At 42.3% G+C, this 27931-nt stretch overlaps 1 protein-coding gene across 3 annotated transcripts in view; it reads right to left on the bottom strand.

Annotated features, from left to right (window-relative positions):
* Positions 1-2990: 2990 nt before the first annotated feature.
* Esrrg (estrogen related receptor gamma) overlaps positions 2991-27931 on the bottom strand; it is a 425933-nt gene continuing 400992 nt past the window's right edge. For all 3 annotated transcript variants that reach the window (XM_032915690.1, XM_032915688.1, XM_032915687.1), the window contains exons 6-7: positions 18500-18769; positions 2991-6912 (exon numbers count right to left, since the gene is read on the bottom strand). In XM_032915690.1, coding sequence (XP_032771581.1) covers positions 6668-6912; positions 18500-18769 — 515 coding nt within the window. In that variant the 3' untranslated portion in view covers positions 2991-6667. The remainder of the gene's footprint in view (positions 6913-18499; positions 18770-27931) is intronic.

Raw genomic sequence — 27931 nt, 5'->3', positions numbered from 1 at the left:
TACCATAATAAGATGCAGTTCCCAATCAATCTCCGACTACTTCGTTTGCTTTTTTACACTATGAAGGGGCAGGAGAATCATGAAGCTAGGCTTCCACTGGAAAAGAGCAGATACTCTAATTTTAATACATCTGAATCCAGTGGGCTACGGAAATGTCCACCCAGCATGGAAAACCCTGCAGAAAAACCAACCTTTAAATGGATCTTGCTTTTCTTTCACAGATAAATCATCAATGAAGTTTTTTTTTTCTTTTTTTTTCAGAGCTGGGGACCGAACCCAGAGCCTTGTGCTTGCTAGGCAAGCGTTCTACCACTGAGCTAAATCCCCAACCCCATCAATGAAGTTTTTAAGTGAACAAAGTAGACCAGAAACTTCTTCAGAGTTCTAAGAAGAAAACACTTTCACCCGCAAGTACATCTTACTTCTACATGCCACATAAACCAACAACTTGAAAAACAGGTCAAAAAAAAAATCTAATCTACAATCCAAAAACGAAAATTAATTTTAATATTTTTTTGTTTTCTTTTAAAGTAGGGAAAAATCATTGGTGTTTTTGTTTTTGTTTGTTTGTTTTGCTCCAGAACATGTAAATGGATTTCAAAGCAAGTTAAAGGCTCAAGTGGACAGATTTAAATAAAATGATCATGAAATACTCAGAACACACAAATTGCTTTGCTGACAACTCTATTTATTACTGGTAATAACTAGATATCGATGGAATAGTCAAATAAAAGGTGCTGTCGTGGGTCAGGAGAGATGACTCAGTGGTTAAGAGCATTCGCTATTCTTGCAGAAGATGAGAATTCAGTTCCCAGCACCCACATGGGACGAAACACTGGCAAATACTAAGCTCAACTCCAGGGACTATGGTGGCCTCTTCTGGCCTCTGAGGGCACTCACATGAGCACACACATAGATATACAGACACATGAAATGAAAAATGTGACGATGTTTTAAAAATCTGCTCCCTTGTCCTTTGGGGAGGGACAATATAAACAGAGAAGGAATTGCATGAACGGCTCTCGTCCCATCTGGCATTAATTCACCTGTCTTTGTAGGAACAAAAAATAAAATGAGCTCTCTTGCCTCGATGTCGTCTTTAGTTACAAACATGCAGAGTCAGTGCAAGGAAGCGCTTTATATTTAAGGGTAGCTGTGGCTTGAGGAAATTACACAGATGCCAAGATTCCTTCCTTATCTTCATGTTAAGTCATCTGGAGATCTCCAAACGTCCCAAAGCCCAGCACAGGCCATGTTGTAGACCCCAGTGAAACTGTATCCGCGTCCTTCCTGGATGGGACATGTGTATCTGGAGGTCCTAGCACTTCTGAGAAGTTTACAGCATGGATACAAGTTTCGGAACCATTGCTTTTCAAAACAATTACTCACAGTTGTATCAAAACTACCGTCAGTCAGTTTCTCTGAAATAATTGGTAAGATACACCACAGGGCACATCTACTCTTATAAGTTATGATTTACTGGTGACATTACCATCCATCATTAAAGTTGAACGTTATTTTATATGTTTCTCTCATTTAGTGTTTATTTATGAAGTTTTAGGAAGTGACAACATGGGTTTTCAGATTTCAGTGCCTAAAATATTTTGAATGCAACATTTCGCTAATGTTTAACTCTTTTCCCCTGAAGGATGATAACTTGTGAAAATAATCTGAGAAGTAATGTGCCCCAATTCTAATATATTAAGGTGTGAAACAAATAATTTCTTGCAAACCGTTAAAAATTAACTAGTTTGTAAAAAACAAAAAAACCATTCAAATCTACCTTGTTTCTAAACTGACAAATGTAACAACTAAAAGTGTCCACCCCATTGTCTGCTGCTTGTACGCCTGAAGTAGCCAGGATACATGTCCATACCAGAAAAGCTGTATTGTAAGTATAGGATAAGGAAAAAACAGAATTTAAGTGTTCGATTTTGAAAAGAGCACGGGTGTGCCTTGTGTATGTTTTAAAGGAGGAGCTCTCCTGGAGAACATGGACAGGGCACCCCTTCTTAGGGCTGTGTGCTGCATTTCTGAAATTTGATGCACATATGTGAACAATTGAAAAGTAAGATATAGAACCATGAGATACTGTGTCGGGCTTTTACCTGCAACAGATGTTAAAATAATAAAGGCAGACTCGGAGCTTTCTTTCTATAGGATCTGAAAACAGCAGATCTGGCTAGTGGCCTGTGTGTCATTGCTGTGTGTCTCTGGAGAGCCAGTCCCCTCAGCAAGGTGGGCGAGCACACTGACAAAATACTCTCAAGCAGGGCAGAGGAAACAAAGACAGGCTAGTCAGGAACAGCAAGAGAGAGCATATTAGCACTTGGTGACGGTTCCAGGAGGGTGCAGGGAAAGCTCCAAGTTGACCCCAAGCAGCGAGGGCAGGAAAAGGTTATTAGCTGTCAGCAGTGCTCTTTAGCCTTCCTGAATTCCAAGACAGCCTCCCCCCTAGGCATGGATCAGAGGGCTCTGCCAAGATGTCCCATTCGGGAGAGCTGGCCAGTGGCTGTTCTGTGGACTCCTTCCACCATAGCTGGGCATTTGCTGAGCTCCATGTGTGGCAGCCGGGAGCTTGATTTAATTGTCGATAGAAGGAAATAATAGATATCTCTCACAGGTTTTAATACGATCTTAAAATAGGGGAAAGTTTTCTGTTATGACATTGACATAGAGGCGATGATTTTGAGTAATGCAGGATGATGTGGGGCTGCTTAAGATTAAATATGAGCTATATAAAGGCCTGTCAGAATGAATTCTAATGTGCCATGAGACACTTTGCATACCCTTAAATATGCAAAATGTCTCTTGGCACCCTAGAATTCATTCTGACAAGCCTTTATATAGCTCTTACTTAAAGTCCTACTTTATTTTTAGGGACCAGGTCCTCAGAGCTACTCTTTGAGGCGAGGCAACAAAGGGCACTGTTGATCCGTTTGTTTCTTTAGTGAAGGGGAAAAAAAAATGAAACACAATACAAAACAGCAGCAAAAAGTGGAAGCTTGTTTAATATTGTTCTACCATCCTCCTGAAAGGCATAATAATTTGAGTTACATATCTGAACTGATTGGAGTCACAGAATCATAGCTCCTTTTTGCATTTAACAATATATACAATATAAAATAAATACATTTACACAAATGGACATTTGCTGGAGCACACAGTATGGTACACATCACAAAAATATACAATTGATTGCTTTACAGATGTGATGCCCATCTACAGCTATAGACATGGTTTCATTATTATTATTAATTATTATTATCATTATTATTTTTACTATTGGCTATAATGCAACTCCTGGATCATTGTAAGCAGTTTAAATTTTGTTTTGTCCATTTAGGATCTTTGCACATAAGACTGCCATAAAATGTTGTCCCAGGCAGGTAAACAGAGATGCTTAAATAATTAAAATACAATCACCAACATCCATTTTCTCTTCTATAAGAAAAATAGCAGTTTTAAATTTTTTATATCTTTTATGTCATCATTTAAATGCAAAATAGTGGAATAAATACAACAATCTGACTTGATTAAAACACGAAGAGTCACTACAAGGAGCCAAAACAATCATATCGCCTTAAATAAGAACAAACCTAAAAGGAAAAGAAAACTGTAAATTGCATGGCTAAAACATACACCTTGGTATCTTCCCGACAGCTGGCATTAACTAAATGGTCTTGCTAGAAACTTGAAAAAACGATCAACTTTGCTCGAGTACAAATGGCATCTACCCAGAAGCCCGTGCATTCCTTTTAGATCTACATTTCAAGCTGTTTTTTTTTTTTCTTCACTTCAGTTGTGAGATACTTGTTGTTTTCAAAGGCCAAGTCTTTTAAACAGAGGACGACACATTGTACCTCATTCTTTAAATGTGTTTCTGTCTCATGATCACTTGGGGGCTCTGGCTTCTGAAGCTCAGACCCTCTGGTGTGACGCAGTGAGGTGGTCGATACACTTTATATTCCTTTTGTACACATAGCGTAATTGCACAGTAGTAACTTAAACCCTGCATAAACCTTCTGCAAAATAATGTTTTGAACACGTACATGATGAAGAATCTTACAGGATGAGCACCTTCCCCCACCCCCCAGGAGTTGTATTTTCTGTTGATGTTTAGTCAGGGATTTGCCAATTTTTTTTAACTTATCACAGCTATCAATTTCAAGTTATTGACCATCCGAATGAATTGCTAACGATGATTTACCTAGATTCACACTACAGTCACTTTCTCTACTGAGAACCACAATCTACGATATATTCCCACATAGCTAATGATAGATACACAGTATTCCTAGCACAGGGCTGAGACGTCCTCAGTCCAAGGTATTTTGCTTAACGCACACAAAGTAGCAATAGTTTTGGAAGCAAGTCCGCACCAAAAGGGTTTGCAACAACACAGAGCGAGTTAATAACAACATCTGAGAGATGATCAGGGGAAAGCCATATATACAGCATTTAAAAATTAGACTTATCTATATTCTTGAATATTCAAAGTTTTATGTCTAAGCTATACATTGGTATTCTATAATAAACCATTAGAGAAATTATCCCTTTTTTGAAAATATTATGATTTTGATGTGTGTCTGATCATAATGAATACTGTTTTGGAGTTTCAATCTCTTAGTTATTACTGGTAAGGAGTAGAAGATACTACTGTGGTCTCCTGAGGAAGTATACATCCAATACTGTCTCTAATTCTACCCTGTGTCTAAAAGCACACACCACAAGAATCCAAACACCACGAGAACAAGACGACAGTTTCTGAATGCAACGTAAAGTTCCGAAAAGCGCAGCGAACATGGAACATTGAAGCTGAACTATTCTTTTGTTTGTTAGGGGTACAACTTTAATTACATCTGTGTACATAGAGTAAGACTATCCACAGAATACAGAGAGCAGCTACTAACACTGGTCCATTGGTAAAGCATTCTATGGAGGTTACTGTTTTCTGGTTATTCGGCGGGCGACTGTAGGTTTCGGGAGGGGGCATCTGATTTCTTCATTAGATTACACCTGGTTACAGTCTGAAACCTGACTGACCTTCGTGCTGTGACCACGCCTGTTGAAAAGCACATCTATTGGCTTAGCTTTTGGTAAAAAAACAAACAACGAAACAAAACAAACCTGCAGGTAAATTGAAACAACCATTCCTAAAGTGGATCAACTCCTACGGATTAGGACTTTAGAATTTGGTCAGGTGTCTGCTGTCTTTGACGGTTGGTTTGTTTGAATTCTGGCATTAGCCTTATTGCCTCTGAAATATTGGCTCACAGCTCCTTCTGAGACAGAGTTTGTAACTGCATACAGGCAGCATCTTGTTCCTAACCACGAGGGCAGCTAGAAATCGTATGGCGACTGTCCCTCCCAGCAGGGAGGTGTACTGGTGCTAATTCTACAGATAGGGATCCCATGTGCAGTGCTCGTGGATGGGACCACTCGGTGTCACGGTAGGTATAATCTAATCCTTGGTGTCAGTGAACATTTAGGCAAACTGGAGCTCATGTAAGAAAGAGATGTTTGGGACCAGACTGGCACACGACATAAATTGCATCCGTGGTAATATGCACCTTCCCTTCAACTATTGCTTGAGTAAGTTAAATCCCCATATTAATAAATGGCTGAAAAGTGGTAAAGCTGGTACAAAAAAATCTCCATTTGTAAGAAGAAATGAAACATTTTTAAAAATCTTCCTTCAGGGTTCATTTGTCCTTCATTAGTGTTCAATTGTTCAAAGCCAGCACGAGGTTGCGGTATCCTTACCCCTCTCTAGTATTGCATGAATGAATAAAGCTTAAACGATTCCCTGAAAAAGTTACATAGTAGCTAAACTAACCAACACCTGGAAGACTTGACAAAAGAATTAAGGAATCAAATGGCTGTAACTGATCTAGATGAGAAAGCAAGGAGAAGCAGCCGATGCCGCCGCCACTTAGGTTGTCTGGTCGGAGGCTGCCCCGTAGACTCTAATACTGCACTAAGTCGATTCGTTTGCGTTGCACTGTTCTTTAGGTACGGTTCTCTCTTTGATTCCTTACTCACTGGGGCTGTCATGGTTCAGGACAAGTTCACTGGCATCCATAGTATGGATCTCCGTCCTTTGGCAGGGTTGGTTTCCATCTCTCTCTCCAGTTAGAGACCGCTTTTAAGAGTTCAGCAGCAGAAGGAAGGAAAGGAAAAAAATGGGGGAGGAAGTGGTGGGGAAGAGACGCAAGAGGTGGAAGAAATGTCCGTACACTTAGAGGTGTTGGATATGTAGGGTGGGAGGGGCTGTGAGGAAGGGAGGGGGACAAGAACAAGGCAAGAGAAGATTGGGGAAAGGAAGAGAAAGGAAGAGGGCAGAAGAAAGGAAGCGGGAGAGGGAGGAGAAAGGGAGGGAGGAGGAAGAAGGAACCTTGAGTGAAAGAAGCAAAACTTAATAACGGAACAAGGAAGAGTGGGGGACGCAGGGAGGTGGCCAGAGGATCATGGGATAAAGTAGAGGAAACCTAACAGGAAGATGTGGCGGAATCCGCAGGCTGCATCGTACTGTGGCTGCTAAGATATCAGTGCAGTCTGTTGAATTTTAATGTTGTTCGCTAAACTCTAAGATTCTTCGACATCATTCTTGGGTTTTATCTTCCCTTTTGAACGTGCAGGACGGGAGGGCTCAGGGGGCTTTTAGTCAGACCTTGGCTTCCAGCATTTCCAGAAACAGTTTGTGCATGGGCACTTTGCCTTCCAGTTTGATGTTGTAGAAGTGTTGGACCGCCTTGGTGGAGGTCTGCCTCAGGAGCGGCAGCGTCATCAGCATCTTGCCTGCACGGCGTGGGTCTTCCATGTGCTGGCCAGCCTCGTAATCCTGCAGGGCCTCGTGCAACACATCCTGAAGCTTCTGGACGGCCTCCACGTCTTCTATGTGCATGGAATCTGGACAAGAAAGCAGACTGGGTCAGCAATCATGGGAAGAGTAAAACCAAAGTAACTAAACAAAAGGCAGTTTATTTTACACACACATACACACATATACACACATATACACAGACATACACACCATAGAGACACACACTCATACACACATATACATACACATATACACATGACACAAACACATCACACACAGACACATACTCGTACACTCATACACACATTCACACTCACACACTCACTCTCTCACATGCACACACACATCCTTATGCACACACTCACACACACAAACATACACACTAAAAGCACTATAAAGCAACATCACTAAGGAACATAGATGAAAACATTCTAAATAAAATACTTGTGTGTTCTTGTGCACCCCAACATCAAAGCTGCTTCAAAACCTGTATGTTTTTTCCTGAATTTCACTTAGTAATCTTCTATATGAGCTTAGAATTTAAGAATTAGTTTATGTATGTATGTATGTATGTATACATATGTATACACATACACACACACACACACACACACACACACACACACGTATTTACAACATACATCACATAATGGCAAGCAGAACGCTTTAACAGAATATGATCTTGGCAGCATGACCTTTTTCCTGGGTTCATTTAACAAAGAACTACAGCAAGGAATCTACAACACAGATGAATAAGGGAAGGGACAGAAACTAACACGATCAAAACCTACTCTAAGAAATTCTCAAAGAATAAATAAAAATACTATTTTAAAAAAATTCTAAATGTTTGCTGAGATAAATTTAAACCCCAAATTCCTACCCAAAAGTTCATATTCCCCAAAGGTTAGAAAAAGTTAATGAGCACGGTCGTAATTCACAACTCCGCACGGCACGCAGAGCCCCTCACTCTCTGATATCTCCACCATTTTTGATGCTTCAAGACCTCAAACGCATTGCTCACACCTGATTAAGGTATTCTTATATACTCAGATTCCCTTGAGCTGTGAAATGTTTTCCACATTTGTAACGGCGAACTCTGCCCCTAAATTGACTGATTTAACAACCCAATGTAGTCGGGAACAAAAAGGGTTAACAAGGTTGCTGTAATTATCCTTGTGAGAAATGTGAAATGTGGATTAAAAAAATAAAACAGACACTTAATTATATACAAGTTTGAATCATTTAGCACGTTTTATTGATTCCGATGACAGTTTATCTGTTAATTACACATAATGGAGTCTTTGGGGACTCTTCATGTTTAATAATCCCTTTTCTCTGTGAATGTCAAGTGCGAAGATGTATGTAGTTAGCCAAAGTTTCACACAATTCAAACACAGATCACAGAGAAAACTAAACAGAACCTTGTAATAAAACCAAATAAAAACAAACAGGCAGAGGGATGGGGATGACTGGATAGAACCAGTAAAACTCGGTTAAAATCCTTCTGTCTGGAACCTCAAGAGGAGAGATGGTGCTAGCAACCCACAGTTAAAATTTCTGACCCAGAAGTGTTCCTGCCTATTGGAACTGCAGGGACAAAACTGGAGAAGAGACTGAGGGAAAGGAATCTAGTGACAGGCCCAACTGGGGATCTACCTCATGGGGAGACACTAAGGCCTGACACTATGCTATGATGTGTTTACAGATAGGGGCCTAGCATGGCTGTACTCGGAGAGGCTGAGCCAGCAGCTGACTGAGACAGAGGCAGATACCCCCCCCCCCGCACTGAACTGAAGTCAGGGACCCCTGTGGTTGAATTATGGGAAGGGTGGAAGAGGCAGACGAGGAAGGCAACCCTATAGGAAAACCAGCCGTCTCAACTAACCTGGACCCCTGGGAGCTCCCAGCTGAGCCACGAAGCAGGCAGCATAAAGGGGCTGGTCTGAGGTCCCTGACACATATATAACAGGGGACTGCCTGGTCTGGCTTCAGTGGGAGAAACTGGGCCGAATCCTTGAAAGACTTGAGGCCCCAGGAAAGGGGGGATGCTAGGGGGTATCCTCTAGGGGACAGGGGAGGGAGGCATGGGATGAGGAACTGTTGTAGGGGACCAGGAGAGGGGGCAACAGCTAGATGGTAAATAAATAAATTGCTTTAGATAGATTTTAAAAACCTCTTCTGTCTGTTAAAATTATTTTGTTGCTTTTTCTTGTACAGGGTCACATAAAAGTATATTACCACATTGTTGGTAAATTTGCCTCTTATTTATATTGAGTAGATAAGGATTGCATGGTGTTTTTGATGCCACTTTGAGACTGAGCTTAACATGGCATGGTAACCATGACTACCTCTGAGCAATGCAATACGGTGATGCTTGAGTCTATGTTAACACCAGTGGATCACTTGGTTGGCACTGCTTTGTAGAAGAGCTGGGTGGGGGGGCACAAGACCCTCACCTGGAAGTCCTGCTATTGTTCCATTTTGCTCCTTCTCCCCTGTTGATAATGATCTTGGGAGGTACTAGAGAACAAGGGAAGTAGTGAGGTGATTGCTGGTAGACTCCATGATGGAGCTTCAGGAGGTCACAGTCCACAGTGAGCTGGGACTAGGCAGTGATAGAGCTGCTTTGTAGTCACCCGTCCTGTTAATTACCCTCCATTTGTGCTATCTCAAGCACTATGTGTGTGTGTGTGTGTGTGTGTGTGTGTGTGTGTGTGTGTGTGTGTGTAAGGGCCCAAGTGTTCACGAATACACACCTGCACCTCTGTAACCTTCTTCAATAACTACCCACTGTGCCTCCTGAGGTGGGCTCTCTCAATGGCTCGGAATTTGCCAAACCTGCTAGACTGGCTGGCCAGTGAGTCCCTGGAGTCTTCCTGTCTCTGCCTCCCCACCGCTGGGACTGCAAGCTCTGGCTACCCTATCTAGCTTTTGGCACGGCTTCTTGTCATTCAAACACTGGTCCTGATGCTAGCAAGGAGAGAATTTTACCGGCTGATCCATCTCACTAGCTCTGTAGACTCCATTTTTGTTTTCTCAGATTCGGCGTCTAGAATACAGTGATGATGGCGTTTCTTCTCCAATGAAAATAGAACTGCCCAGGGAGAACAGTCATGGCCTCTCCCACCTTTATCAACAGCCTTCTCTACAGTGTTCCGAGCAATGGTGTCTCCAGTTGGATGAAGACTGCTGCTTCAAGGAGCAGTCTAATGATAAGAAATACTTATCTCATATTTTCCAGTCTGTCTCCAAGTGCCTTCCTTTGGTACGGGGTACAACTACTGGGATAAACTAGAGCGTATTTCTCTTTTCTAGGTGGTGTTCCTTTGAACAGGGGAAGCCAGCTGCAGTCCCGTCCCACCCCACCCCCACCCCCATCCTCACCCCCACCCCCAGCTTTTCAGCTTTTCCTTCACCACTACTCTAGCCTGGCCTAGGGAGATATACGAGCGGATGTCACAGGAAATGAGGCGAGAACAAATAGCAGAGCGATATGCTCACAAACAGCAATTAAGACTTCACACTATTCTTTAAAGGCTGTGATTTAGCTGGAGAGATTTAAAAATGATTTAATCAAATTACTATGATAATTTAACTTCCCATTTACAGAAAAGATTCTAACTCATTTTAGCTTTCCTCGTTCTCAGATCTGCTAATACTTTAAATGCAAACTCACTAAATCTGAACTATTTAATTAGACCATGATTCAGCCGGCAGACTGCTGAAGGAAATATTCATCTCCATTAGGGGCCCTAGTTCAAGTGTTGGTTCCGTAACGCTAATCTGCTCCGTTTCTTGGGCTAGGTGGACACTCAGGTGCCAGGCTCAGGAGAAGAGGCATTGGTGATTGTCGGGCTTTGGTTGTTGGTGCTGGCTTCTTTGCAAGTATGTTTCCAAGGAAACAGGTCTTAGGATTCAATGAATGGAAACAAAGTAATAACAGGGATACACCAGGTCATGAGCACAGGAGACAGGGTAAGGCAAATGGAAACAAAGTAATAACAGGGATACACCAGGTCATGAGCTCAAATGACAGGCTAAGGCTTCACATTAAGGGCACTAGTTCAGCTGGTAAGAAACTTGGATGCCTGGGCCCAAGTCCCAAACCACCAAATCAAGGTATTGGGGCTTGGTCCACAACTTTCCACTAAATCTTGGTTGAGGACTACTAAATAGTATAATAAATATATAGATGCTATTAAAAAGAATTAAGATTTCAAAATGTAACCAGAGTTCAAATAAGATATACACTATCATTATGTACTGTTTCATCCCTTAATAATTACCTTAATGATTAGCTATATAGAATGGTTTTATTATGTTTTACTTGTTTGTTTAATGTAAGTGAGTGTTTTGCCTGTATGTATGTGTACCATGTGTGCAGTGCCTGCAGAGGCCAGAAGAGGGCCTCGTATCCCCTGAGACTCCAGATACTGATAGTTGTGAACTCTGTAGGTGCTGGGTATTGAACCTAGGTCCTCTGGAATCAGTGCTCTTAATCACTGGGTCACCTCAGGAGTTCAACTTTCAAAATATTTGATATATTACTTTATGAATGAGACCATAAGAGAGGGTGCCATTCCAGTCTTTGATGTTCAAAACAGGGATAAAACACATCTATTTCCATAGTGGGGACACTCAAAGGCTTTGGTTTTATTCATTAAGTGTAGTGAAGCATTGGCCTTTTCTATAATGGAGGGCATGGGCGTAACTCCTCAAAGGGCCACAGTTCAGTCTGGGAACTGGCTTTCTCCTTGTGACTCATGCTCTATAATGATGTCTCATGCTGAGCTAGGACTGAGTATCAGAACTATACCTGCATGTCTAATGTCAAGTCTAGTATGGAGAATGAACAATCATAACTGGTAACACACTGTGGAACAGAGATGGTCACTTTACTGGGCATTTATAATGGACAGGGTATGTGGTCCAAGTGCTTTCCTAGCAGGTAGGAAGGACCTGGTGTCGATACCCAGTACTGAAACAATGCAAAACAGTCTATATGAGAAAGGTGACAATCAATATGACTTTTAGCCCTGAACCTTAAAAGATTAAAACAGAATGTGCTAAACAAAACAAAAAAATGGAAATGAGCAACGGTCTATTTCTTCAAAGAGAATTGATGTTTTAATCTCTCTAGGCACAGTGGATAAGGTACTCTAGAGTGATCCCATGGTCAGCAACCAGCGGCCATCCAGGATCCCTGATAAACTGTAAGACAAATGCTCTCTTGATTGACATCCAAAATGAAGGGTGAAAGGACTGATCTTAAGTGTTCTTATAGTAACGGGGCAGTAAAGCCAGTGCGTGTGGCATTGCCACACGAATCAGGACAAGGTTGTCCTCGACTGCTTCCCCAAACCCATACGATTAAATATATGTGGGTGTTCCTAACATTCCTCAGGTTGCCATCTGGCCCTGTTTAAAATGTCACACCAAATGCTATAACTATCAACTAAAACCACTAAGTCATTCAAAAAAAATTCTAAGAAATCAACCACTGACTAACTTGGAACAACCTTGAGCTCCAGTAAAGATAGCATTTGCGATTGACTGATATTCATTAAATATGCATGAATACCTATGTGTATAACAACATTTTAAAAGAATGTATATAAATATATTTAAAAGCTGGAAAATAAAGAGGACTTGAGTATTTGCCCCGCTTTTGTCTGACTGGCAGCTAAAGAGCAGGTGAGTTTTCAGAGGATTTTATATGCATCTCGTGATAGAGCGAAAAGCAGAAGTTGAGACCACAGTAAATACTCTGCAATCTCCAGAGACGAACAGTTCTGATCATTAGCTCCCTAAGCTCTGACATCTGTCCCCTGCCCCCATAGCTACTCAGCAATGAACTACCTACACACCTGGGTTGTACAACCCAGGTTGTGAGGAAGTCTGTTGCAGGGCAGAGACCCCAATCTCCACAACAGACCAAAGGCAATGGAAAGAAAGTGGGGATATTTAGACTTGGGCTATACATTTTGGTTCTAAAGTCCACCCACAGGACTTACAGAGTCAACTACTCCCCACACTTGAGTCAACTTCTGCTACAGTCAGAGAGTCCAGTGTATATATCTGAATCAAAGCATAGATTTAGTGCCTCATTTCCTAAACGCAGTTACTTTGGAGGAAAGGGAGAGGGTTCAGGTTGGAACAAGACATCTGGAAGGGTTCCTGGCCACTTTGCCATCTTGTTTTTTGACCTTGCGCATATATTCATTGTGTTAAACTGGAGATTGACTCCAAGCATGCCCAAGTCCTGCATCCTAGAACCCATTAATGTCACTTTATAGGGCAAAATGAACTTTGTATGTGACTAAGATAGATATGGGAAATTATCTTGGAATATTCAGTCAAATAAAAGCAAAATAGAAAGCAGACAGCAGTATCACGAAGGTGACCTCACACCGCTGGCTTTTTATGATGGAAGAAGAGCCTGGCTCAGTAGGCAGGACTGGATTCACAGTGACAGGGATTGAGAACTCAAGGATAGCCTCAACTACATAGTGAGAGACTGTCTCAAGAACATAAGATAAAAGATAGATTGGACAGATGGACAGATGAACGGATGGATGGATGGATGGATGGATGGATGGATGGATGGATGGACAGATGGAGAAATTAATGGGTGAATGGATGGATGGATGGGTGAATGGATGGAAGAATAGACAAATGGAAAGAAAAATGTATGTATGTATGTACAAATGGATGGATAGATGGAGAAATGGATAGATGGAGAAATGGATGGATGAATAGATAAATGGATAGAAAAATATATGTGTGTATGTACAAATGGATGGAGAAATGGATGGATGGAGAAATGGATAGAGAAATGGATGGATAGATGGATGGTTAAATGGATAGATGGATGAGTGGATGGATGGATGGATGGATGGATGGATGGATGGATGGATGAAGAAATGGATTGATGGGTAGACGAATGGATGATGGATAGATGGATGGATGGATGGATGGATGGATGGATGGATGGATGGAAGGATGGACAATGGATGGGAAAATGGGTACATGGATGGATGATGGATGGATGAGTGAGTGGATGGATGGATGGATGGGTGGATGGATAGACAAATGGATGAAGAAATGGGTAGATGGATGGGTGGATGGAGAAATGGATGGACAGATGGATGATGTATGGATGCAGATGATATGTTATACAATATGACCCAATGCCAGAGAAATTAAGGAAACAAACTGTCTGGAACTACCAGGGGTAGCTGAACTCTATTCATATCTTGTAGTAGACCTGATGAAACTGATTTTGGAATTCTGACCCCTAGAGATGAGAGTGCAAACATATTTTTAAAATGAAGGCATGGCTTATGTCTGCACTGAACATACATAGTTCTCCCTGTCATTGTTCCCTGGACAACACCGTATGTCAACTGTTTACCTGAATTTACCTGGCACATATTGTAAGTGCTCTAGAGATAAATCAGTAAAATGAATAGGTACCGGTTACATAAAAACATGCCATTTGACACACACATTCAACTCTGCAGGTTTTTTAACTATCCTTAAGAAAAAACAAATACCAAAGGGTGATTATTACAATTATCAGAAAACAGAGAAATAAAATGTAGGCCTTGAATTCTGAAGTAATTTAACACGATCAGTTTAGGTTCCTTGAGGTAAAATAGAAACAGCCCAGGTTTCTGTACTGAACCCTCTAAACCATGGCCTATGGTTGTTTGTGGGGTAAAAACATTGTGTCATGAGTAGAGACACAATGTCAAACTTTCTGTCTTACAGTGATCACAAGTGATCATCAGTTAATCTTGGCTGAACATGGGCATGCTTTGAGATTCCTCAAGAGGAGTTTTCTAAAGGAGCTGGCTACAGAAAGGTTTTCCAAATATAAGTGGATTTAAGTAAATGTCTGAATAAATAAGTATACACTTTGGCCAGCAACTAAAGCTATCTCTAGAACACCATAGAAATGGCTGCATTTATTTTTTTTAATTGCCTAAGAGCACAGCAGCGCCTTTAGCTTGGAAAGGATTTCTTTGGTGATGTCTATGTTCACCGTTTAGCCTCATGGAGATGCTAACATGTTGACCTTTAAGGTTCAGCACACAGACTCCAAACCAAACACCCTCCACCCCAAAACTTCATTACCTTGCCTTTATAACTGGTCTCAAATATTTATGTCACTTAGCAACTCTGGACATTGTTTAATTCACCTACCTTACTCTACAGTTAAGAAACTACCCATGAGTCTAAATCTTGTTCTCTGAAATGAAGAAAATACAGACTTGTACAGTACAAAAACATTCCCCTATCATTGAAAAGAATCACAAATATATGCCACATAAACACACACACACATGCGTGTGCACACACATATATGCATATATGTACACACACATAATATATATATATACACATTTGTGATGTTTAATTAGCAAGTTCTAAGGAAAAGCTTATTAAATAGATTCCCCTAAGGACATGATAATAAAAATGATTGAGAGATACTAAGCCAATCCTACATGAGAATTCAAATATCCCATTCCGATCATCTAAAGAAAGACAGCATCTGTCATTAGAAATTCTACAACTGTGAATTGTGAACACAAGTCAATTTGTCCCCAGGAATGTCCTCTATTATGAGGTTCTTAAAATTATTCCAGAGTTTAAGCTGATTGCCAAAGTAGTATTAATAGTGTTCTATCAGTATTTAATTTATTCTAGAAGTATTATATAAAATTTAAAAACTATTTAATTTTATTCATATTTATAATGAATAAAATGAGCTTACTACAAAGTATGAAAACTCCTATCAGGAAGCCAACTGTCTGTTCATCAAACAGAAGCACAATGTTGATGATAATTAGATAAAGGCAGATGCTTAAATAGGCATATTATTTATAAAATATAAATAAATGAGATTTCTCTTAATATCTACAACCACTCAGGATAAGGTCAGATAGGTCTCTACTAAATAATATTTTTTACATAAGCATTCATTTATGTTAATCTAAACTTCTGAATACCAAACAAAACCTAGGCATTTTCTAGCACATCTAAGCAAAGCATCACCACCCTGTGCTAAACAGGGATGCATGCACAGGGATGCTCTCACAGGGATGTGCTCACAGGGATGCTCTCACAGGGATGCCCTCACAGGGATGCTCTCACAGGAATGCCCTCACAGGGATGCTCTCACAGGGATGTGCTCACAGGGATGCTCTCACAGGGATGTGCTCACAGGGATGCTCTCACAGGGATGCTCTCACAGGGATGCTCTCACAGGGATGCTCTCACAGGGACATGCTCACAGCAATATGCCCATAAACATTTAAGAAACTCAAGTGTGATCCAAACAAGATTAAATGTACATGTTTGCTGCTGTCCTCTAAGTTATAGGTAAAACCAAATGGAACAAAACAACCTACATCCAAGTTATGAAAGAAAATGACTTTCTGAGTGGTTTACCCCAAACTGAAAGGCTAGGGCTTTGGTTGGGGTTGGTCGGGACAAGGCCATTGTCCCTGTGGTTTGATTGTAAGGGTAAAGGTCTGGGTAGGACCTGACTGTGATTCAGAACTAGAGGCAATTCACTTTTCTTGGTATCAAGAGCTAAACTGGGGTTACAGTTGCCCGTGTGCAGAAATGCGCTGTGAAGCCGCACTTCTCGGGAACTAGAATGGTGAGGCAGGAAATGTCTTAGCCATGTTCTTTACATAAAGAAACTAAAGAGCACATTGAAAAGGACCTCTAGTCAACTGTGCCAGCAGCAACAAAGGTTCTTTCCTGACCTGACAGCACAAGAAATGGAATGGGAGCGTTGATGTTTCCACATTAGTAATGGTTATTCTTCCAGTCAGGAGCTGAGGCCGTTTAAATGAGCAGACTTAGCTATAAACTGTGCCGGGAACATCTTCAACTGCCAACTTTTAGCGATTTTGACGACAAAAGTTTTAGCATTGCTCAGGGTTCATAATTGACTAACAATTTACAAAATCAATTGTTAACATAAAAAGGTATAAAATGTGCTTGCTCTGTTTAAAAAAAAATAATGAACAGAGTAAATGGTTTCAGTGAGAATCATTTTTTGAGATTATCAAGTAGAATTTCTTTGCAAAACCAGTACTGTGAAATCTTCCATCTAATTTAGACAGGTCCCATAAGGTGGGGGCTGAACAAACTAATACATTCTCAGAAAACTTCTATCTTACATCTCACTTGGACCATCCCCAGAACAGGGCAAGGGTTTGTAATAACAAGGTCATTTCACACACACACACACACACACACACACACTCACACTCACACACTCACACTTTAAGTCCCCAGGAAATGGAGGGAAAATGGGGTAAATTCTGTGGTAAGGGGTGGGTTATATTCACAATTAAAACCAAGAAATGCTAACGTCCATTATAAAGACAAATAGGAAGGCACGACTTCATTGTTGAAAACAATTTCCCTTCCATCAGTCCAAGGATTCATGCATCAATATTTTAGATGAACTGTTAATTACAAAATCAATTAAAAATTATTTCTAAAAACAGTCACGCATCCCTGGCCCCCATGGGGGCAATTTGGGCAGAAGGTCTCATCTTGCCCAGACCGCGCCAAATCACAAAGTCGTCATCCACAAGTAAGCAAAAGCAATCTGGTTTTTCATTTTTCAGCACGGCTGAGCCCAGCCTGAGATTGATCGTCACATATGGCCCCAGAAAACAAACTGTCAATACCTTGAATACTGCAGAATTTGAACAAATAACCACCCGCCCATTCAAGCCACTCATTGCATCCCATTTAACAGATTTTATTGACAGCTTCCTTCTTGTAATTAAAGGGAAAACTACTGGCCGGCAACCAAGATAAAGTTCAAAGATAGGGGTCAAAACAAAAGCAGCCAGAGAGAGAGCACTGTGTGACTGTCAATGGTACATGGTTTCAGAGTTGTTATTGACATGCACGTATCTGACGATCAGCCCATCATTAGGAGGGATCTATCCTGAACTTTATGCAAATGTTAAAAGAGACTTAAGACTACAATCTAGCCTTAGGGAAGGCAAAGAGGGAAAAACAGAACGCAGTACCAACCATTTTGACTTACCAGGGCACGCCCCTACTTTAGCACACTCCTGTTCAAACGCTTGGTGTGCCTTCACCTACAACTTTCAATCTCTTCTGAAGGTAGTACTTTCAACAGAATGTGATGTTTAGAGAATCCCAGACTACAAACCATAGACTGTTCTTTCTTTTTTGTCGTAACAAAAATCAAAAGACAACATGGCGTATATTTTTCTCCACTACAAAATTGGCCTTTTTGAGAGGAAAGGTGGGGACTGTTTCCCCATAACTCACTGACGTCGACTTGCACGGAAACAACAATGAAGCTAATTTTGTCCCAAGAGTGCCCATTTATGTAAGTCCCTCAAGACCTCTGCTTTGCTACGGTTCAAATTAGTAAAACCATAGGGTGGTAAAAGTGTCAGAGCTCCAGAGAGCAAGTAAATAAAAATGTTCCCTCTGAGTTTATTTCTCTCTCTCTAACTTTTCACTAGAAAGCTGCGCTGATTATAATTTTGCTGACTCATGGAGAACTTACAAACTAGGCCTCACAAATCCCCAAGAAGACAAGAGAAGGGGGTAAAGCTGACATCTTTAACACTGCAACAATGACCACATCAATATGCCCACCTGAATTAGCAAGAGCTATTGCTTTGAGGGTGACAAATTCTTCCTTCTCTAGCTTCATGCTTTTATATTTCTTCACCAGCTGCAGGATGGCGTTATTTAGGTCAAGAAGGCCTGCTAATTTGGACTGGTCTTCATCCATTATGTAATCGTCTGCATAGACAAGTTCATCCTCAAATGAAAGTGATCGGTACACAACACCCAGGATCAAGATTTCCATCCACGCGCTCTGGAGAAGGCTCATCTGATCCGCCAGGGACAGTGTGGAGAAGCCTGTAAGGGAAGATGGGTGGATCAAGTTACTCTAAAGCCACAATTTCATAACGCAACCTGCACTTCCTAGGGTGGGAAGCCTCTGCCTTGGAGTTCAAAACCATGCTGTTCTCTGATGACAAGCTATTAATTCCCCCAACCCCAGTACCATTTTGTGAACCCAAAGTCGAAGTCACGAGCCTGCTTCTGCGGTAGGTGCTACGGTAGGGTTATAAACTGGCTTGGGAATCATGATAGAGTGATGGTTTTCTTTCTTGTTTGCGGAGAGACAGATTGCACACTATCTCTCTGCTCTAATCCCAGCACTAAGGGCGGTGATGTTTTAAGGTACCTTCAACTACATAGTTTTTAACATCAATATGGGGAAGATCCTGGCAAACATAATCCCCACTCCTGGAAGAAAATGATTTAGACCACGTAGGAGTCACCAACTTGGAAATGTAACAGCCATGTGACGAATTGAAGTCAAGTGAGCTTAGATACTTGTCCCTGCTGTTGTCAGTATGAACCTCTCTTTTAAACACTTCTCAGTATATAAAGAAGACATCTTAGCTTACCCGCATCCTCGCCCAAGAGGGAAGCCACGGTTCACTCTCATTATTAAAGTCTGTTTGTTTAAAAGTCTAAATACAAAATAAAAGTGTTTGGTGGGAAAAACTGACATAGAGACGGAGCCCAAATACAAATATTGGCTGCGCCTAGGCACTGGCTTGGTCGTTCACCCTAGGTGGGGCAAACTTGTTTTTGCTTTTGATTCCCAGCACAGTGGGAGGTGCTGTATCTTATTTTTCACTGAAATTCCTGGCTCCACCCTTTACTAAACCTTACAAAGCATCCAATAAGGACACTGTGTAAGCTGAGCATCCAATATGGAGGCTGTGCAAGCTGTCTCCTATGCTTGAGTAACAAAAGACAGACACGGAAAAGTAGGAGTCAAATCACGTCTCACAGGGCACAAGGGAGTCACACAGTCAGATCTCCGTCATGAAGTCCACCTAGACATATGGATGTGCATATTATATGATGGGATTGCATATATGTGATGCGTGCACATGTTATCTAACGCCTTCACATGTCAGAGGATTGAGCTCTATACTGAGAAGAACAATGAAGATGGCTGATGACCAGGTGACTGTCTCCAAGAGACCTAAAAGTATGGACTTTCATGCTGACAATATGCTCTGGCATATGACCTGTGGTCCATGGTCACTAAGTATACGCTACCATGATTTACAGCACTTCTAGCAGCAAACCCTAAAGAAGGGAGATCACCGTAACCGACTTAAGAAACCTCTTTTGACATCCTCCCTAGACATTATGACCCAATCACAAAGACCATGGACAATTGACTTCACAAGTTCCTGCTTTCCATCAGTTGGCCTCATTCTTATTCTTGTTGAAACAGACGCGTCCCATATAATAGTAAAGCACAGGTTTTCCTGACCCACTGAGAAAACACAGTAAACTGCCCCTTGGTGTCATTACCTATAAGTACTTAATCAAACTGTCGAAAGGATTCCTTCAGCTTCCCGTGATGGGTTCCTCATAATGTTTATTTCACTATGAAGGCACTTAACACTGTATTTGACGGGGCTGCTTGGGTCTCATTCCATAAGGCTTCTCTCCTCTAAATTTTTATCAATGAATTTTAGTATTGCACTAATAAATATATCCCGGCAGCATTTTTAAAAGGTCAACAGAGGAAATAATTATCAGAGAGAATTAAGTTCTACAAAAGACAGACACAACTCATTGTTCCTTCCCTGCCCCCACCAACTCCAGCACACCGGTGAACTGGGAAAGAAAGAAATCTGTAAAAGAAATTTCTTTTACAAATTCAATCATCAATGCTCGCAACAAAAATCACCCCTGGGAAACTTCTGAGCCACAAGGAACGGACTTTTTTTCTTAAATTTTCCTGGTTTAATTCTTCCATTTCACGATCGCAAACAGCATTTGTTGCCACAGCAGATGGAAGGACCTCGTAGCCCGGAGCGTCGTCCTGAGACAGCCCGGTCCTCCCTCCCAGACTGCTGTTAGTAAATAGATTTACACCATCCTCCAATCTCCACACATCTTCCTGCCGAATAATTAAAAGCAGGATGATTAGTTTATTGAGTGGAAGGAGGAACTTTTTTATTGAGGTCCATCCATGATTTTATCAGGGCCAGCACTTTTACGGTTGTCACAGGGGTGCAGCCATCCAATTTTTCTTATCTGCCTGATTAATACAAACGCTGTTTCAGGACGCATTAATTAACAGATACAAATCTACGTTCTCATGGAAGGATCGATACTGAGAAGAAAAGAGGCATCAATGTGAATTTAGTGCTGATGATGGGGAAGGCTCCCTATCGACATTTACGTGTGCGGAAACTTTAAAGTTGCATGGGGGCCCCTTTGTCCCTGTGATTTACAAATTAACATTTTTTTCAACAACAACAATGCCTGCCACATTTCTTTGGGGTTTAATTAAGCAAAAGCAATAAAATTTCATTTTTAAAGGTTGATTCTGCAATTTGTTTCCTCTGTATTGATGGCTGTGTGTGCGCCTGCGTGCTGCCTGTGTGGCATCTGTTTTGCAAACCTCACACTTTCCCTCTGATTTTACTGTGAAATAAAGGGAAAGAAAAGGGAAAGAGGGGAACTTTTTTCTTTTGCACAAAGCTGTAATAACTTTGTTTGCTTGATGTCCTGAAGTTTTGTTTTGTTTTGTTTTTTTCACTTTGTTAAAGTAGTGTGATTTTTACAGAAGCATCAACTAAAAGGAAAGGAAGGAAGGGGGAAAAGAAAGAAAAAAAAGAAAGGAAGGAGGGAGGAAGGAGGGAGGGGGAGGGAGGGAGGGAGGGAGGGAGGGGGAGGGAGGGAGGAAGGATAGAGGGAAGATCTATGTGTTATAGAATATGGCATTATTGTCTTACAATTTGGCCCTTTTAAGTTCACCTCCCAATCTGGAAACTGACACAAAGAACTTCCCCACCCAAACCCTAAGGTGGAGCTCAAGCTGCCCACAAACAGGCCACAGATCCAGACTTTGTTTCCATTCCATAAAACACTTATCAATTTACTTCCTTGCTTCCTCGCTTACCCTAGGCCTTTGAGGCTGACCTTGAACTTGGTACACGATGTAAGCTGCCCTCACTCTCAAGATTCTCCTATCTCTGATCCCTGAGTGTTGGCATTACTGATATGCACCACTGTGTCTGGGTTTCAAAAAAAAAAAATCTTTTCACCCTCTGTTTATGATGGCTGGCTCTATTTCCCTTCCACGATGAAATGATATCTTTATGGGGAGACTTGAGCAAAACAGGGACACCTAAATGAGGGGGCTAATGAAAACGGGGTGGTCACAAAGCTGACTCTAGGGGCTCTCTTAAGAACACGATAGCGTTACTGGCTCACAGACACTTGTGTCCAGATGATAATCACCCCTGCTTGCGCTCTGAGCAGGCGTTCCATGGTGTTTTAGAGGCCTCGTCATCTATGACATGGAGCTAACGCTGGCAAAGCACCTTTGAGATGGGCCTTGCCTTTGTGTCCCTGGAAGCTCACATGCTGTACATCCAGGATCTTAGTCCTAATGTTTGGCCCCATTACAGTCTTTTAAAATACACCACAGCCCATTTTTCTCTCTCCCCTCGGCAGCCCCTCCTGCTGATCACTGACAAGTTTGATCTCTCCATCTCTGTCCTGGACTCGCTGCCGTTCACCGTATCTTAGGCCATTTTGCTCTGCAGAAGGGCTCTCTACCCAGACCCTCGGCTAAACCGTGTGTGTATCTGTACGACAGTGTGCTCCAAATGCACGAGAAGACAGTGGAGAATAAGACAGCGTGGAGGGACTGAAGAGCTTCTCCAGACAGGCGCCCCTGAGGTAGCAGGTTTGAAGAAAGCGTGCCTTATGCCGACCTTCTTGCCCCATTTCTTCTGGAACCTTCAGGAACTGAGTGGGATGCCACAGGCACTTGTCAGTAACTTTTTTTTTACCCCAGCCTGGCAAACTTGTGTGCTTTATAGCCAATGTACAAAAAAGGCTAAGCATCCAAAAGTGTGAAGGGCAAAGACTATCTGATGTCTAGTCTTCAAGAATACACTTCCATTTCGGAAAGCATAAATGTTTATTTCCTGGACAGAGCATTGACAGAAATAGGCTGCAGTGCGGGCATTTGGTTTTAACCCCTGCCAGGCACTTCCCTGTCAGCTGCTTAGCTCTGAAACACAAGAGCACCAACGTTTAAATCCTCGGGGTATCTGTTAGCATCAGTTAATCATGGCATTGATTTGCCTATTCGCAGGCTTTGAGGTGTAGTTTCTCTATTCCACAATAAATAAGCAAACAAACAAATAAAATGATAAAATGATCAACTTTTCCCCCAACAAATAGCATTTTAGGCTACAATCATTACTCAGCTCTGGTGACCTACTGAGACGGCAAAGTTCGCTTGGGGGATTTAGCATAGGCAAGAATCTCTCATTCCCACACAAGTAGCCCTGATGCCCACAGGAACTGGGGAAGGATAGCATGCCACTAAGGTTCCAGCTTAGCTGCCACTAGATACTTGCATCAGGACCCTTAATAGAGGGGACTTATTGTGATGTTAATAAACCAGTTACTTTTTGCACATATCGACAGGCATTAGCATTTGCTCTCATGGGCTGGAGAGATGGCTCAGTGGTTAAGAGAGCTGACTGCTCTTCTAGAGGTCCTGAGTTCAAATCCCAGCAACCACATGGTAGCTCATTTATTCTCTGAGCCACAAAATGCAATGATCAGGTCTTGGCTGTGAGTGTGAGTGTGTGTGTGTGTGTGTGTGTGTGTGTGTGTGTGTGTGTATGCATACATGTGTGTGCATTTATGTGTATGTGTGTGCATGTGCATGTGTATGTGAGGGTACCTACCTGTGGAGGGCAGAGGTCTTGGTATTGTCTTTCTCAGTTGTTCTTGATCTTACTTTGTGAGACATAGCCCTTCTATAACCTAGACCTCACCAGCTGACTGGCTGACCAGTGAGGTCTAGGTAACCTTCTCCCTTATGCTTCCCTAGAGATAGGATTACATATTCACACAACTATACCAGACTTTTCACATGGGTTCCAGGAACCAGATGCAGCCTTTTGTGTGTAGCAAGCGGCCACTGGTTGGTGGATTCCCACCAATAGTTAGTCTGCCATGGGCAGGTGAAGAATACCTCACAAGAATGTCCAGGATGTCTCTATGAACCACACAGCCCTTCTCTGAAGTCCTTCCTTGCCCTAACCACTTCTGGATGGCCAGACCATAGCGGAGACCATCCTTTAGATTTTCCTGAGCCCTTGCCTGACTGTGGCTTTGTTTCTCTGGTTCTTGAGACTAAACTTAGAACACGACAGTTCTCAGAGACTGTGAGTCAAGTAGGTAGCAAAGTCCTGGGTAGGGAGAAGCTTAGTATTTATTTCTTACAAGCCCCAAACAGGAAGCTCTGTCCAGAGAAGTCATCTTATGGGTACAACAAGTTTGCATGCTATCCAAGAACAAGGGAAAGCATCACCCTGTAACACGGAGCTTAAATAACTCATAACATAGCATCCATGTCAGCTGGGAATTAGGTGACAGGAGTTTGGAAAAGATTAGAGGGGGCTTTGTCTATGGACAGAACCCCAAAATCCAGATAAGTCATGCCCAAAAGTATTTATCTGGTCTGCCTCGCAAGTTGAATTCCCCCCAAATATAAAAACCCCCTTTTCTGCATCTGTGAATGTTATTGTGATTGGAAACAGTCTTTGCCAATGATCAAGGAGGGAAATGTGTCACTACATTGATAAGACTAAATCTTTACAGAAAGGGGTGACTTTAGACTCAAAGTTGGATATGCTCAGATGGGAACTGATATGGAAACATAAAGCAGGAAGATGCAAGGCTCCAGGAATAAGGGGAGCAAGTGATGTGGTGGAGCCCCTCATGGGCCCCTAGCTGGAACCAACCCTGCTGATATCTTGAAGTTGGGCTTTTACTGTTTTGAGGTAAGTGCCTTAGCATCTTAAAACCCAAATACAGACCCATGCCTGGCTTCCTCATCAAACGGGCAAAGTTGAACTAGTTATTTTTCTGAAGAACCTTCGAGTTTCAAAAGACTTCAGACTCAAAGGATCGGCAAGAATTATGCTGATGGGTCACGGAGCTGCTGGGGTTCGGTGAGCACGGCAAACAGAAGTCATGGCACTGGGAACAGAAAGACCTCACGTCCAGTGGGGCGTCTACCACACTGATATTGATGAGACTTGACGTGTGACCCGCCCCCTCTGGCTCTGATTGGCAGGTGGAAAAGATGATCCCTGCTAGGGCAAACTGAGTCACTAGCTTTCTGGAAGTCTCACTATAAGGATATTCAGATCATTGACACCTGGGGCATCTACATAGGCACTATAGGAGGCTGGGTACTTTAGAGTTAGAGAATGAGTCAGATAATGCTCTTGTCTGCTAAGACAGTCAAGGGAAATACACTGGAGCTCAATGCAGAAAATACTATAAATAATACAAACAAACATGGGTCAAAGTATACATGGGTACAGAGAGGGAGCCCTGGGGCTTAGGTGCACACGTTCTAGTGGCTATCACCCCACCCCATCCCCTCCACAGTTTTGGTTCAGGCCTCCACTCTCTCTCCGGATTCCATTTCTCTGATCCTATCCGTAGACAAGCCATAAATATGCCTTCCTCTGATGAAAATGCTTTCTGGGAGCAGGAGGTAGAAGAGGGTTCAGGGGCAATATAAACAGGGTATCAGGGCATATAAGGGAGTTAAGGGTGAACAAAGTAGAATATATGGAAGGATCATAAAGAAAGCCATTATTTTCAGTGCTTATGGAAAGACAATAAAATATAAATAATAATAACCTTTAAAAATGTTCCCTTAGCTTGCAGAATTCCAGCAGGACACAAAATTCAAATTTTCTGATATAACATTGAATTTCTTTCTCCGTTTGGACCTCTTTCTCCTTCCTATCTTACCTCCTGAAAACAACTAAGTCCTCCTTTGTTAAGCCCCCTCTGGACACCCTAGCATGTGTAAAACCTCACTAACCTTCCAACCCCTTCTATTGAATGCAACAGCTCTAACCACCCAGTTTAAGAGGACCACCATCCCCTCCCCTCCCACTACCTGCTACTCTCTTGGCCCTTCATTGGCCTACCCCACAGTGAAGCCATTCTCAAATGCACTTGGTAGCTTCCATTCCTGCCGACATTATAATTACTATGTATTCCTAGGGCCACTCTTGTAAGGAGAAGGTAAAGAGATCAGTCAGAAATAAATAGCTGAGGATACGTAGGGACTGGCCATGAGGAAGTGCTGTCCATGGGTCTGCCTGACACCTTGTATGAGGTTTGGGGGTTTTCACGTCTTGGTAGTTCTTTAGGATGCAGGGGGTTGGCTTGGATACTTCATCTACTTTTAGGACCCTCAGTCATGCTGGTGATGACATAGGTCCTTATTCCACACGTAGGGAAAGAGGAAATGGGTGACTCCAGTTCAAGGACTGACTTTCCAGACTGGAAATGAAGAGAGTATTCTAGAAACCAGATGTCACATCCCAGCACACCCATGGACACACGCTGTCCCTTCCAATGAAGTAGCCCACAGCTTTGACATGAACTCAGTGAGTGATGGCAAAGCACTGATCACAAGGGGAGCTCCCCGATTACCCTGCTTATAGGATTATACAGGAGCCAGGTAAGTTCTAGGGGAGCTTGCCCTAACATTTGCCTGTACCCCTAAACTGTACATTAGAGGCGGTGCTAATCCTGTGCTCTAACGCTCTGCTTGTGCTTCTATAAATCCATTGAAACAGAATCCACGAAATTATCACAACTTTTAAACATTGCTTACACATATCTGGAATTGGCTTCTTTACTTTGCTCCAGGACTGTGGATTTTAAAATTCAGTACACGTTTATTGCCTATAGCTAAGATTTTAAACTTCTGATAACCTGAACTCCTCAAATAAAAGCTGAGCCAACACACCCATCGTTTCTCTCATCTTGGAGGGGGGAAACTGCATGGCTACTTCCTTCATGCATTAGAAGATTTTAGGTGAAACTAAATCTACTCATTTGGAAAGCCAAGTAAAAATGGATGACGACGACAACTACGGTGGTGGTGGTGGTGATGGTGATGATGATGGTGGCGCCTGCTTTATTAAACAAGGAGGAAGAGGAGGATTAGAAAGAGGATGATGAAGAAGAGGAAGAAGGAGAGGAGGAGGAAGGATGAATGCAAAGACGGAAGGGGGAAGGAAGCACTGGGTGCAGATTTGGTGATTATCATTTTCTGAAAACAACCCAGAGACAGGGCCTTAAGGTGCACACCCGACGTGTGATGTGCCTCCTGGTCCAATAGTGGGCTTCTCTGTGAAAGCACTCACCCTGTCACAAGCCTTTGCCACAGTACAACAGCCACCCGAGAGCACTTGAGAAGTGAGCGGCCCATTGTAAAGCAGTAAATCAGACATTAGTAAACGGCAAAGAAGTCACTCTACCCTGTGCCACTCACCGTGTGGCAATAAGGTGCTGCTGTAACTTAAATGCCATCAGACGTGTTACATGCTATCAAAACACTGTGCACAGCCTTTCTTAAGAAATAATTGTGAGAAGCGCTGGAGGGGGGTGCAGGGGGGGTTCTGTGAGTAAGAATGCTTGCTGTGCAAGCATGAAGACCTAAGTTTGACTCCTCAGACCGACATAAAAGCTGGGCAAGTCTCTGTGTGCACTGGTGAGTGCTGAGGTAGGATGATCGCTGAGAGTCACTGCTCAGCTAGCAGAAATGATAAGCTGTGGCCTCAGAAAATAGACTTGCCTGAGAATACAGCACCCTGGGAGACCTGGCCTCCTCCTATGGCCTCAGCACATGTGCACACATACACACACACATGCATCTACTACACACACATACACACACATGCATACACTACCCACACATGAACACACATGCATACACCACCTACATGTGAACATCCATGCATACACCACCCACACATGCACACACATGCATACACCGCCCACACCAGCACATACATGCATATACCACCCACCCATGCACACACCACCCACACATGCACACACATGTATACACCACCCACACATGCACACACATGCACACACACCACCCACACATGCACACACCACCCA

The sequence above is a fragment of the Rattus rattus genome, chromosome 10 (assembly GCF_011064425.1).
Source record: "Rattus rattus isolate New Zealand chromosome 10, Rrattus_CSIRO_v1, whole genome shotgun sequence".
Lineage (NCBI taxonomy): Eukaryota > Metazoa > Chordata > Mammalia > Rodentia > Muridae > Rattus > Rattus rattus.
Note: the sequence above shows the minus strand (reverse complement) of the source record. Positions and strands in the feature narration are given on the sequence as shown.